Here is a 14,608-nt window from a genome sequence, read left to right as displayed (position 1 = left end):
TTTTGTTCTTGAATTTAGAATTGATTTTTCTATTTCTGTGAATAATGGCATTAGGATTTTGATATTACATTGAACCTGCAGATTGAGGCCCTGGGTTCGATTCCTCAGCACCACATAAGCAAAAAGAAAAAAGCCGCAAGTGGCGCTGTAGCTCAAGTGGTAGAGCGCTAGCCTTGAGCTGAAGAGCTGAGGGACAGCGCCCAGGCCCAGAGTTCAGGCCCCACAACCAGACCCCCCCCCCGCCAAAAAAAAAAAAAATCATATCATCCACAAATAAGGATAATTTAACTTTTTCCTTTCCAATTTGAATCTCTTTTTTCTTGCCTTATTCATCAGGATGAGAATTCAAGCACTGCATTTAATAGGAGTGGACAGAGTGACACACTTGTTTCATTTCTGACTTAGAGGAAATGGCTAAAAACTTCCTCATGTAATTCAGTTTGGGCTACAGATTTATTGTATATAGTCTTTGTTATGTTGATATATGTTCTTTCTATATCTAGTTCCTTCAGAGAAACATGAAAAGATATTGGATTTCACCAAAGGCTTTTTCTCATTTATTAAGATGATCTTGTATATAAGTGTAACTGCTGAATTGGTTCACCCTTTGTCTCATTGTTTCTGTGCAGGGAGGGAGGGGTCTGTGAGACTCTTATCTCCAATTACCACATGGCTCAATGTACCCTGTATAGTTAAATGATATTTTTAAAAGTCACACTATGGCTAGGTGCTGGTGGTGCATGCCTGTAATCTTAGCTATTCAGAAGGCTGGGATCTGAGGATCACAGATTGAAGGCAGCTGGAGCAGGGAAGTCTGTGAGACTCTTCTGTCCAATTAACTACCAGAAGTAGAGCTGTGGCTCAAGTGGTAGAGTGCTACCCTTGAGCATAAACAGCTCAGGGACAGTGCCCAGGCCCTGAGTTCAAGCCTCAGAACCAGCACACGCACAAAGAAAGTCACACTATGGTATGGTTTTAGATGCAATCTGTAATTTTATTATAAAACCATTCTTTTGGCATTAGTTGGTTACAGTGATAGCAAGATACTGTGAGTGTGGCATAGCAGCTCTAATGTAACAATTATAATCCCTGCTTACTGAACCAAAATTTAAGTTACTTCAAACCCATTACATACATTACCGGTACCTATCACTGATACAAATCTTTACTTGTATACCTTTTAGGAAAGTGTTGATTCTGTACTATCTAATCTACATTCAGATTAAATGTTGATAAGACTACAAAAGTACTAGTTCCCTTATGAGACCTTTTCCTTCCCCTTTCCTGCTTGATACTTAGCTTTAAATGAATCAAATTTCCTAGAGCTAGTCTGAATAGCAGCACCTAAGGAACATTACACTTAGTTCTTGTTAAAAAGCAATACCTGTGCAATGCATGTTTTACAGCATGATCACCCTAGTTTTAAACTCCTGCTGTAGAGTCCCTTAAATAAATAAAAGCATCCCATCAAGTTGTGGGTCATGTTACTGTTGTACATTTGAGGGTAAGTCACTTTCTCTACTGTGTTTGCTTTGAAGAGATCTTCCAATATATCTCCAATATTCCTTTCTTATAGTGTCCTTTTCTTTAGCTAGGACTTCACATAACTGAAATGAAAAATAAAAATTTGTTAAAGTAAATGTATAATTCAAACTTAAGGCACATGCCTTTGAAACACAAGTGAACTCAGATCATTTAAATGAGACACACATTGCAGAGTAACAATACCAATACAGCTCTTTTCCTAAACCAGAAATACCCATGCTGAGTAACCAGGATGAAAAATAGCAATGAGCAGAACCAAATGTGAAGTGCCAAAACAGCAAAGTACTAAGTCCCATCAACTCACCTCTAATGCTTTATTAAGAATGTCCTCCTTGTTGTCACATTGGTTTTCTAGCATGTCTTCATAGATATCCACAAGAAAGGCAATTAGGTATGGGGAGCTGTGACTTGGTTGCAAATCAAGGAGTTGATTTAACAGATTAGGGTATCTGGAAAGACCATGATCCTGCAGAATTCTTAAACAAATAAATTATTAATTAGCTAACTGACTTAATTTTGAGAGGAAGTACAAAAACAGTGAAAGATCAAAAGACCTAAAACACAAGCAAACAAGATTATTTTTGTTTTGATGGTACTGGGTATTGAAATCAGGACTCAAGCAGGATTCCACCATTTAAGCCATGCAGAAATCCAGAAGACCATTATGTAAGCCTTATCAGGGATAATTAAAATTAATTTGAAAAAAAATGCTTTAAAATTATCATTTGTAATCCAAACTATGTAACACAAATTTAGAGCAGAAAATAAATCTTTACAGAATTAAAAGCAATGAAAAACAGAGCGCTATCCCTATTTCTTTTTGAGACAGTTCTTCATTCCTTCAACTCTCCAGGGATGGTAGGGCCCCAATCCCTGACACATCTACAAGTGTGACAGGGGTTCACACAGTGTTCTTTGGGTCTAGCTTCACTGGAGGGCCTCTTAAGTTCAACAAGTAACTTGACTAGGTAAGTGACCCAGCAAGCAAAACCTTTGTTTCAGGAATAAGACTTGAAACTGAAGATCTCTAGCAATGAAAGCAGAAAGGCTGAGGATCTATGCAATCTACTTGTAAACAGCATGTCCTATATATTCTATTCTAGAACATAAACACTAGAGGTCTCACACTGACTTCTCAAAACAAAAAGAAACAACCACCACCAAAAAGAAAAACACTAGTAGAGAATTCATAAAAAAAAGTTTAATTAAAAATGAAGTATTGTAACAAGGAACCAATGGTTCAGGCATGCAATCCTTGCTACTCAGGCAGCTGAAGATCTCAAGGATCATGGTTTGAAACCAAACCAGGTAAAAACATGTGTGAAACTCTGTCTCCAAAATAACCAACAAAAAGCTGGAGGCATGGCTTAGCATAGCTCAGGTAGTAGAATACCAAGCAAGCTACAGAGCCCTGCATTCAAACCTAAGTATAGCCATTTTTTGTTGCTGTTGTTGTTTTGTTTTTGTTGATTGTGGGGTTTGAACTCAGGGACTGGGCAATGTCTCTGAGCTTTCTGTTCAAGGCTAGTCCTCTGCTAGTCTTGAATATAAGAGTCTCACGGACTTTCCTCAGGCTAGCTTTGAACTGTAATACTCCTACTTCAGCCTCCTGACTAGTTGGGATTACAGCCATTAACCTGATGGCATTGTTGTTTATTCATATGCTGTTGTTTTTTTTTTTTTGTCGGTCGTGGGGCTTGAACTCTGGGCCTGGGTGCTGTCCCTCAGCTCTTCAGCTCAAGGCGAGTGCTCTACCACTTGAGCTACAGCGCCACTTCCGGTTTTCTGGTGGTTCATTGGAGATAGGAGTCTCACGGTCTCTCCTGCCCTGGCTGGCTTTGAACCGCGATCCTCAGATCTCAGCCTCCTGAGTAGCTAGGATTACAGGCATGAGCCACCAGTGCCCAGTTCATATGCTGTTCTAAACATCTGTTAGTATTTGGAAGATAAAGAGAAGGGTAAAGGATACTCTAGTAAGTTACCATAACCCTATTATATAGACTGCTCTTAGATCCAATACATGGAACATTCTTTAGTATCCTTCTAAAATCTGGCCATAGAACATATTCCACATCAGCAGGCTGCTTCTGTAAAACTGCTGAAACAATCTCTTACCCTTTCAAGTAGTTCCATGCACTTTCATTATGTGGCACAAGTTTGATCATTTCCAGAGTATACCTGAAGGAAAAAAAAAAACAAATTTGTATATGGGTCGTGGGACCTGAACTCTGGGCCTGGGCGCTGTCCTTCAGCTCTTCAGCTCAAGGCTAGCACTCTACCATTTGATCCACAGCACCACTTCTGGCTTTTTTTTTTTTTTTTGCTTATTTGGTGCTGAGAAATCGAACCCAAGGCCTCATGCATACAAGATAAGCACTCTATCACTGAGCCACCTTCCGAGCCCCTTACATATGATTTTTAAAGAGCAGTGACAGGATTAGATGTTACATTTACAAGACTGAGGCACAATCCCTTTCCCCACACTAGGCTTTCTCAGTGATGGTGGCACAGCTCTAGCTCTTAACTACATTAGAGAACCCGTGGATCTGCATCTGTCAACTCATATTTATACAGTCCTAAATTTTCATTTTCAGTATTTTAATGCTTTTTGCTTCTAACATAATTAAGTCATGGTAAATAACAAATATTCAAAGTTTGAAATCCAATATATACGTGTTGGATAAATTTTAAGTACAATAACCTGAAACATTTAAACTTTTGAAAAGAAAGCCAACTCTAACAGAAACAGTGCTAGATGATGAAGTCCAAGTTTTGTCTATTTACATATCAGCACTTAGATTATAGATAATAAAATCTTCCTTGGAATGGTAATCCCATCTGTAATCCCAGAATTTGAGAGGCTGAGGTAGGAAAATTAGAAGATGAAGGCCTGCATGTCATTTAGAATTTGCATGTCTACTAGCTCTCAGATGCCATGTTATCCTAATATGTGGTCTTAGGCTGTGACTTTGTTGTGGGGAATGCCCCTTGCAGGATGTTTAACACTACTCTTGGCATTGCCAAAGGTCCTTTGGGGGAAAAAATCACCCCAGTTGAAAGTCACTGTACAAAAAGCTGTTAGAAGAACTAGAAGTTCTTGAATTGGCATGAATTTCTATATTTAATTTGACTCTGAATTTTATTGCCTATCATGTCCCTTGCTCTCATATCTACAACAAGCTCTACTGGATCTTGTGCTATATGTATGATTTCACTGAGAGGTAGACATGCAAATTCTAAATGAATGAACAAGAGAAGAACATTACTCACTGGACTTCTCTCTCCAATACAGTACGATCAGTGTAGCCAGTAGTATTAGAAATGACAAAATATCTTTGGTTCCAGACAGAGTTATTTCTTACATCCTCTTTGAGAAGCTGGTCTACATACTGCAGCTCATTATCCCAAAGTCTAAATTCCTAAGAGAAAATCTGAATTAGAGAAATATCTCACTTTTTAATAATAAAAGTAGACAAAATATTAGCAAAGCTAAGAATGGAGAATTGAAAAATGATAGTTGCAAGATCAAGGAAATAGAAAGGGATAAAACTGAGGCTCAGTTCTAGGAAGATACATACTGAAAACAGCAAAAAGTCAAAGAAAATTTTGAGTAGGGGTAAAAAAAATCAACCAAACTCACTAATAAGACAATGAGTAACCATACACAGTATACAAATTTCATGTGATTTAATATTAACATATAACATTAAATTAAAATCAACATGAAAGATGCAAATATATTATTAAAATTATCTTAAAATATGTATAGAGAAATAGATACAGTTGGATTAAGATACAAACTTTTTTACTTTATAAAGCAGTTTTAATTTAAAAAATGCGCAGAGATGCTGGGCACTGGTGGCTCACGCCTGTAATCCTAGCTACTCAGGAGGCTGAGATCTGAGGATCTTAGTTAAAAAGCCAGCCCGGGCAGGAAAGACCATGAGACTCCTATCTCCAATAAACCACCAGAAAACCGGAAGTGGTGCTGTGGCTCAAGTGGTAGAACACTCGCCTTGAGCTGAAGAGCTGAGGGACAGCACCTAGGCCCAGAGTTCAAGCCCCATGACCGACCAAAAAAAAAAAAGGTGCAGAGAATGGTTAAAATTAGGGGCCAGGCACTGGTGGCTCCTGCCTGCAATCTTAGCTACTCAGAAGCCTGAGATCTGAGGATAACAGTTGAAAGCCAGCCAGCCTGGGCAGGAAAGTCTGTGAGATTCTTATCCTCAATAAACCACCAGAAAACCGGAAGTGGCACTGTAACTGAAGTGGTAGAGTGCTTGCCTTGAGCTGAAGAGCTGAGGGACAGCACCCTGGCCCAGAGTTCAAGCCCCACAATGGACAAAAAAAAAAAAAAAATTGTGACATTAGGAAAAAGTTAATGTAGTGATACAATCTCAATATGATGTTTTCTGATATTTAAAGTGATAACTAAAATAACTGAAGGAAGGCAGTATTTTTGTGAAAAGTCTTGTGTAGTTAAGATGTGAAGCTCAAGGGGCTGGGAAGGTGGCTCAGTGGTAGAGCGCTTGCCTTGCATGCATGAGGCCCTGGGTTCGATTCCTCAGCACCACATAAGCAAAAAGAAAAAAGCCGGAAGTGGCGCTGTGGCTCAAGTGGTACAGTGCTAGCCTTGAGCTGAAGAGCTGAGGGACAGCGCCCAGGCCCAGAGTTCAGGCCCAAAAAAAAAAAAAAAAGAAGTGAAGCTCAAGTGTCATTATTGTGGGCCACTTGAATGGTACAGTCTGCAACATGCTAGGTACAGAAGACAGCAAGCATTTGATATCTATTCAAGGTATCAACCTTATGTCTGCTAACTGAAGGAAAAATGTGAGCTTCTATTGCTTATTTGTGTACCTTTGGGGTTTTTTTCTCAGACTTATATGAAGTTACAAAAATAATATAGTCTTGTATATCTTTCACTTGGATTGTCCATGTAATCGCCAATCCCACTCCACCAAAAAAATACCATTGCAGCATTTTATGTATACTATTTGTGCATATGTAGGGAAGATGAGGAGGTTAAACATGACAAAAGCAGAGAATTCGTTCATACCACCTAGAAACGATTCTATACTGATCTCTGGTAACCCACTGATTTATTTCTCTATAATTCAGTATTTCAAGAACATTTTCTAAATGAAATCATACAAGTATGAAAATACCTTCTTTTATTTCATCCAAGTAATTAGATGTATCAATAGTTTGCCCCTTTTCATTGCTGACAAGAATTGTATGTTTGCTTCTTTCTATTTTATTTTTTTGAGAAAGTCTAACTAATATGCCATAGGCTGGAACTATATGCCTGGTACTCTATATAAAGCAGACTGGGCCTTGAATTCATAATCTTCCTGGTTCAGCCTTTCTAGAACTGGAATTACAGGCATACAAGATCATATCCAGCATGTCTATATCATTTTTAAAGGATTTCATTTCATTATATTTTACACAAATGGGATACACACAAAAGCAAAATACATCTAAATCTGTGATAAACTAGGGGGAGATGTCTTCAAGTCTTCAGTTGAGAAGCATTAGTATGATTAAAGTATCAAGGCCAAATAACATACAGTCTAGTATTCACAATATTTATTAATGTTTAACACTAAGATTGTGTCATATTTATAATAAATATATGTCTTATCTTTCCATATAATATATAGGCCCCACATTTCCATTTAAGTGATCCAAAAGTATAATGAATTCACCACGTTCTTACAGGAAGCAACTGAAATATTTGTTTAAATGGCTTTCTATATAAAGACCAAGTACTATTGTGAAGGCTGCTGTCTGGTACATTCTAGAATGTTTATTTAGCAGCCTTCCTGCACTATAACTACTGATGCCTGTACCAGTAGTAACTTGTCCCAACCTGTAACAAACAAGAAAACTCTAGACATTGCCAGATGTCTCTGAGAGGGTGCAATTACCTCTGTCTCAGAGCTACTGACTTACATAAATATAGATGGTATCCAGATATACGGGTATCACTTTAAACCTTGGAATGTGCTATTAATTTTCTTTTTATTTAGCATATAAAAACGTACAGATTGCCAGATGCCAGTGGCTCCTGCTGTAATCCTAGCTACTCAGGAGGCTGAGAGCTGAGGATCACAGTTCAAAGCCAGCCCGGGCAGAAAAAGTCCATGAGACTCTTATCTCCCAGAAAACCGGGAAGGTGCACTGTGGTTCAAGTGGTAGAGCGCTCGCCTTGAGCTGAAGAGCTGAGGGACAGCGCCCAGGCCCAGAGTTCAAGCTCCACAACCAACAAAAAAAAAAAAAAAAAAAGTACAGATTCTCTTTTGTTTTCAGAATTCTTTTCTTTTTCATTGTAATTGAAACTAATCTTTTAAAATTTATGTTTGAAGCTGAATGGCAATGACTCATGACTGTAATCCTAGCCACTAAGGATCCTGAGACACAAGGATCATGGTTCAAAGCCAGTCCAGGCAGGAAAAGTTTGTAAGACTCTTATCTCCAATTAACCACAAAAAGTCAGAAGTAGAGCTGTGGCTCAACTCAAGTGATAGAGCACTGGCCTTGAGCAAAAGAGCTCAGGGACAGTAGCCAGCCCTGAGCTCATGCCTCAGTATCAGCATACAAAAAAGGCTGAAACACCGGGCAACGGTGGCTCACGCCTGTAATCCTAGCTACTCAGGAGGCTGAGATCTGAGGATCACGGTTCCAAGCCAGCCCAGGCAGCAAAGTCCGTGAGACTCTTAACTCCAATAAACCACTAGAAAACCAGAAGGGGCACTGTGGCTCAAGCAGTAGAGTGCTGGCCTTTAGCTGAAGGGCGCAGGGATAGCTCCCAAGCCCAGAGTTCAAGCCCCAAGAGCAACCAAAAAAAAAAAAAAAAGTTGAAACATACAAAACCTCACATAATATATCAAATGTGATACAATGCATACTTATTAAAACATATACTGTAATACAAGTGAACAGTATTAGGAACCTTTGTAATTTCATTAAGAGTGACTAAATTCTATTATCAAGCAATATAGATTGGTGTGTGATATACTTTTACCTGATTAGAATTTTTCAATAAAAATGAAAATTCTGACTATATTTGGGCAATGTAGTAATCCCTAGGAAAAATTCACAGGAAATAACATTAGAATGGTTTGTTTGAATAAGTAAAATGCCCAGTGGGAGTTAAAACTATCCTATTCAGGATCTAGCATAAAGTTTTAAGATATGGGTAGAAGTGAAATATGTAATAGTTACTGTAAAATCAAATTTGCATATAAAAATGTATATGTAGCTAGGCACTGATAGCTCATGCCTGTAATGCTAGCTACTCAGGAGGCTGAGATCTGAGGATCTTGGTTCAAAGCCAGCCTGGGTAGAAAGGACTCTTATCTCCAATAAACTACCAGAAAAGCAGAAGTGGCACTGTAGCTCAAGTGGTAGAGTACTGGCCTTGAACTGAAGAGCTGAGGGACAGCACCCAGGCCCAGTTCAAGCCCCATTATTGACACACAAAAAAAAAAGTATATGTAATGTGACCTTGTTAGTTAAAATAAAATGAATTATGCAATTTGTGGTCAAGGAGTTGGGGTGGAGGAGGAACTGGGAGAGTGACTTATGAAACAGTTACTCCTCTGTACATCACCTTTATAATAATTTTTTTGGGGGGGTCCGGTCATGGGGCCTGAACTCTGGGCCTGGGTGCTGTCCCTCAGCTCTTCAGCTCAAGGCTAGTGCTCTACCACTTGAGCCACAGTGCCACTTCCGGCTTTTTCTGCTTATGTGGTGCTGTGGAATTGAACCCAGGGCCTCTTGAATGCAAGATAAGCACTCTTCCACTGAGTCACCTTCCCAGGCCTAATTTTTTTTATAATTATTATAAAGGTGGGCTGGGAAGGTGGCTCAGTGGTAGAGTGCTTGCCTTGCATGCCTGAGGCCCTAGGTTCAATTCCTCAGTACCACAAAAGCAAAAAGAAAAAAGCTGGAAGTGGCACTGTGGCTCAAGTGGTAGAGTGCTAGCCTTGAGCTGAAGAGCTGAGGGACAGCGCCCAGGCCCAGAGTTCAAGTCCCACAACTGACAAAAAAAAAATTTAAACACACACAAACACACTAAACATAACCCCAGTGGAATTTCAAGAGATGCTGCTGAGATCTGAAGGGTATTTGTTCCTACTACCTGAGGATCAGTATGGTCCTGGCCCAGGAAAGAAAAGTCTAGATCCCCTGGTGGCCAGGGTTTCTGATTCATCTCAGGCTGTGCCAGAGACAGGCTATACCTGGTAGAGTATTTATATTCTCCTTATTAACTTTTCTATATATGGAGTGCCTAGAATTTTGGGATACTGCAGTGGGAACTACATCCTCCTACTTCTCAGTCTCACCAATAGCAGTCCTTATAAGGAAATAGGCCAAGTTAGCAAAGAATCCACAATATCACAAGCTGTTCTTGAACTGGCTTTATTCTAGGTAGTGCTCCTCCTCGGAGCATACAGCTGTGTCTTTTATTTCAACAAATGCACAATTTAGCTGCATTGGACCTGTCTCCATGACAACAAAGAGATTGTTTGCAATCTTCAACTACCTAGAAATGACCATCCTTGAACCCATGTCATTTGTTACATGACCTACAGTCTCTGTAAATAATAAACCTGGACAGCTTTGCTAGATCCATGGGTATATGCACTTGGAATACATAATGCCAAACTGTCCCAAATGAAATAGCACACCTAGTTTATAACAAGAAAAAAATCTGTATCTAATATGACCTTGTTAATCAAATAGCTGCACTAAAATTTTACTTCTTTTAGTAGTTTGCTAAACAAATATGGGATATGAATTTAAGCTAAAGTGTATTAAAATTTTATTGTTTTTCCTCTTTATTATTATTCCTACAAAGAGATTATTCAGGATAACCAACCTGAAGAATACCAGGTTTTAATATCTTAATTTATTATGCTATAATTTTGTGTGTGTATGTGTGTGTGTGTGTGTCAGTCTGTCTGGTTCAGAAATAAACCTAGAACTTTAAAAATAATTTTAATTATGTAGTTCAGTTAAAATATAAAAATATCATACAAGAAAGGCAATACCTGAATGACCCATTGTCGATGCTGCCAGGCATGATAATTCTTTGCATCCTGATTAAGAATATCAGCAATAAACTCAAGCTCCTGAGATGGGTCCTTCAGCCACTCTACTAATACTCGCCTATGGTGCCTAAAGTCCAAAGAAGAAGGGGAAAAGTTTTTGTTAGTTTACCTAAGAATATATTAGCTGCACCTGTTGCACTAGGTGATTTGAAAGGACACTCAAGAAATAAAAATTCATCCAAGTGCTGGTGGCTCACATCTGTAATCCTAGCCACGCAGGAGACTGAGGAGCATGAGTCCAAGCCAGCATGGACAGGTAAGTCTGAGAGACTCTTATCTCCAATAAACTGCTCAGAAAAATCTGCAAGTGGCACTGCAGATCAAGTAGTAGAATGCTATCCTTGAGCACAAAGAGGCTCAAGGACAGCGCCCAGGCAAGTTCAAACCCCGAGACTGACAGAAAAAAACAAAAAACAACAAAAATTCACCTCTAATTGTCAAGAACTTGAATACAACTGAAGAGGAACTCTAATAGAAAGGAAGAGGGAAATTAACATAAGAAAGACAACAGAAAATTTTCAGTACACCAACACATAAAAGAATGATTACAATGCAGTGTGAGCATGTATGGACACATAATAATGAAATCTCCCTGTAATATAAGCTAATTATTTAAAAAATTCAAAAATTCAACACTAGTAACATACATGTAGAATTCGATATTTGGAACCGAAAGGTCATTCATATCAAACTAAACCTGGAAGTACAGATATATTTGGACAGCCACAACATCTGTTCAAGAACTCTAAAACATGACATGATGAAGCACCTTTTCATAACTCCAGTTACTGGGCAGAACTGAATTCACGCCTATCCTAACAAATAAAAAGCTGAACAAGTTCAAAGTTTGCCAAAAGAACTAGGAAATTACTACTTTTTTTTTGGGGGGGGGGGGCGGGGGGGGGGGTGGCAGTTGTGGGCTTGAATTCTGGGCCTAGATGCTGCCCTCAGCCCTTCAGCTCAAGGCTAGTGCGCTGCCACTTGAGCCACAGCTCGACTTCTGGTTTTCTGGTGTTAATTGGAAATAAGTGTCTCATGGACTTTCCTGCACGGGCTGGCTTTGAACTAAGATCCTCAGATCTCAACCTCTTGAGTAACTAGGATTACAGGCGTGAGCCACCAGCACCTGGCTTAGGTAAATCTCAAAAAAGCTAATACTTTAAAACAATATTACTTAAAACAAAAATCTAGAAAAGTCCACACAGCTACACTCATCTGATTTTCAACACAGGTGCCTAAATACATGCTACAGAAAAGACATCCTTGTCAAGAAATAGTGTTGGAAAAACTGAATATCCAGTATAAAAGACAAACTAAATTCTTATTTCTCATCTGTACAGGCTAATTCAAAATGAATTAAAAACCTAAAACTTTGAAAATATAAAAGAAAACATAAGGAAAATTCTTAAGAGTTATAGACACAGGGAACAACTTTCTGAATACAACTTCAGTTGCTCAAGAAATAAGTTGACTGCCGGGCGCTGGTGGCTCATGCCTGTAATCCTAGCTACTGAGGAGGCTGAGATCTGAGGATCGCGGTTCAAAGCCAGCCCAGGCAGGAGACACTGTGAGACTCCTATCTCCAATAAACCGCCAGAAAACCGGAAGTGGCGCTGTAGCTCAAGTGGTAGAGCGCTCGCCTTGAGCTGAAGAGCTGAGGGACAGCACCCAGGCCCAGAGTTCAAGCCCCACGACTGACAAAAAAAAAAAAAAGAAATAAGTTGACAAGAGTTGACAAATGAGAGTATCAAATTAAAAAGTTTCTATAAGCCAGGTGCTGGTGGTTCATGCCTTTAATCCTAGTTACTCAGGAGGCTGAGATCTTAGGATCTTGGTTCAAAGCCAGCCCAGGCAGGAAAGTCTGTGAGACTCTTATCTCCAGTAAACCACCAGAAAACTGGAAGTGGTACTATGGCTCAAGTGGTAGAAAGTCCGTGAGACTCTTATTTCTAATAAACCACCAGAAAACTGGAAGGTGCTATGGCTCAAGTGGTAGAATGCTAGCCTTGTGCTGAAGAGCTCAGGGACAGCACAAGGACTCTGAGTTCAAGCCCATGACTGACTAAAAAAAAGTAGAGAAAGGGAGCCTAAGAAAGTAACATGGTGAATTTGATGAACATTCATTATATGCGTGCATCATGATAGTAAAACCCTTTGGTATAATTATTTGCTAATATTTTTAAAAATACTATTAGTATTCATTATACTAATAAGGAATGACAGAAAAAAGAAGAATATAATGCTTAATGAATGAGGTGTATTACAGGTATGGAAAACTTTAAACTTCTTCTTACAGAGTATTAAGAAGGTAAGATACTACCAACAGGAAAAATGTTAGAAATCTTCAAGTAATGAACACTAGTGGCATTTTATTTTTTAATTTGGTAAAAAGAAATATACATACATATATCATATATGTATATATATCTTCCAATATATGAAACTAACTTCACAGAACAAAATACTAAAATATTCTGACATTCTAAGACTTACAGAACACTAAATATACTGGGCACTGATGGCTCACATTTGTGATCCTAGCTACACAGCTGAGTTCTGAGGATAGTAGTTCATATGCAGCCTGGACAGGAAAGTCTGTGAGAATCATCTCCAATTAATCAGACAAAAGCCAGAAGTGGAAGGATACCTCAAGTGACAAGAGTGCTAGCCTTGAACTTTGCCTTTTTTAAACCAAAGAAGATGGGGCTGGTAAGGTGGCTCAGTGGTAGAGCGCTTGCCTTGCATGCATGAGGCCCTGAGTTCGATTCCTCAGCACCACCTAAGCAAAAAGAAAAAAGCCGGAAGTGGCACTGTGGCTCAAGTGGTAGAGCGCTAGCCTTGAGCTGAAGGGCTGAGGGACAGCACCCAGGCCCAGAATTCAGCCCCTGACTGGACTCCTCCCCCCCCCCCAAAAAAAAAAAACAAAGAAGAGCCTGACGCCCGAGTTTGAGCCTCAGCATGTACATGCACACACACATGCATGTGCACACACACTCGAGGCCAACATACAACAAACATGAAATTTCACAGGGAGAATAAGTGATCAGTTAATTGGGATACAGGATTTCCACTCTAGAAACTAGTAGGGTGGGCTATTTAAAAATAAAGTATTGCTGAGTTCAAGAAGCAATTGCTAGGCTGGGAATGTAGCTTAGTAGTAAGTAGAGTGCTTGCCTTGCATGCATGAGGCCCTGGGTTCTCAACACCACAAAAGGAGGAAAAGGTGGGAGTAGCACTGTGGCTCAATAAGTAGAGCACTGTCTTGAGCTGAAGAGCTGAGGACAGCACTCAGTTCAAGCCCCATGATCGACAAAAGAAAAAAAAAAAAGAAACAATTGCGGGGCTGGGAAGGTGGCTCAGTGGTAGAGCACTTGCCTTGCATGCCAGAGGCCCTGGGTTCGATTCCTCAGCATCACATAAGCAAAAAGAAAAAAGCCGGAAGTGGTGCTGTGGCTAAGTGGTAGAGCGCTAGCCTTGAGCTGAAGAGCTGAGGGACAGCGCCCAGGCCCAGAGTTCAGGCCCTATGACCGGACCCAAAAAAAAGAAACAAACAAAGTCCTATGTGTTGAAGTATAAAAGTATGTACACTTCCCTGAGTACATCATGCTCTTTCATGCTTCTGCCCAAAATATTTTCTTTGCCTTTGAAATTTTCTTTTAAGGGCTGGGAAGGTGGCTCAGTGGTAGAGCGCTTGCCTTGCATGCCTGAGGCCCTGGGTTTGATTCCTCAGCACCACATAAGAAAAAAGAAAAAAGCCGCAAGTGGCGCTGTGGTAGAGTGCTAGCCTTGAGCTGAAGAGCTGAGGGACAGCGCCCAGGCCCAGAGTTCAGGCTCCACGACCGGACCCAAAAAAAAAAGAAATTTTCTTTTAAGCCTTCCTTAAACTCCTGCATAAAGACAGTGTATGTCTGTAATCCTAGCTTCAGGAGGCTGAAGTCTGAGGA

General features: G+C 39.7%; 1 protein-coding gene and 1 non-coding gene across 2 annotated transcripts in view; one reads left to right on the top strand and one right to left on the bottom strand.

The window, feature by feature from the left end:
* Window positions 1-968: 968 nt before the first annotated feature.
* Window positions 969-14,608, bottom strand: part of Fnta (farnesyltransferase, CAAX box, alpha) — a 29,834-nt gene continuing 16,194 nt past the window's right edge. Inside the window, exons 5-9 of the mRNA XM_042679481.1 lie at window positions 10,605-10,731; window positions 4,816-4,964; window positions 3,661-3,723; window positions 1,850-2,021; window positions 969-1,607 (exon numbers count right to left, since the gene is read on the bottom strand). Coding sequence (XP_042535415.1) covers window positions 1,485-1,607; window positions 1,850-2,021; window positions 3,661-3,723; window positions 4,816-4,964; window positions 10,605-10,731 — 634 coding nt within the window. The 3' untranslated portion in view covers window positions 969-1,484. The remainder of the gene's footprint in view (window positions 1,608-1,849; window positions 2,022-3,660; window positions 3,724-4,815; window positions 4,965-10,604; window positions 10,732-14,608) is intronic.
* On the top strand, window positions 13,373-13,445 carry Trnaa-ugc. Its single transcript has one exon. It is a non-coding gene; the product is annotated as a tRNA-Ala (tRNA).

This window comes from Dipodomys spectabilis, unplaced genomic scaffold, assembly GCF_019054845.1.
Source record: "Dipodomys spectabilis isolate Male_0828 unplaced genomic scaffold, ASM1905484v1 ptg000052l, whole genome shotgun sequence".
Taxonomy (NCBI): Eukaryota; Metazoa; Chordata; class Mammalia; order Rodentia; family Heteromyidae; genus Dipodomys; species Dipodomys spectabilis.
This window is presented reverse-complemented; position numbering and strand designations above follow the sequence as displayed.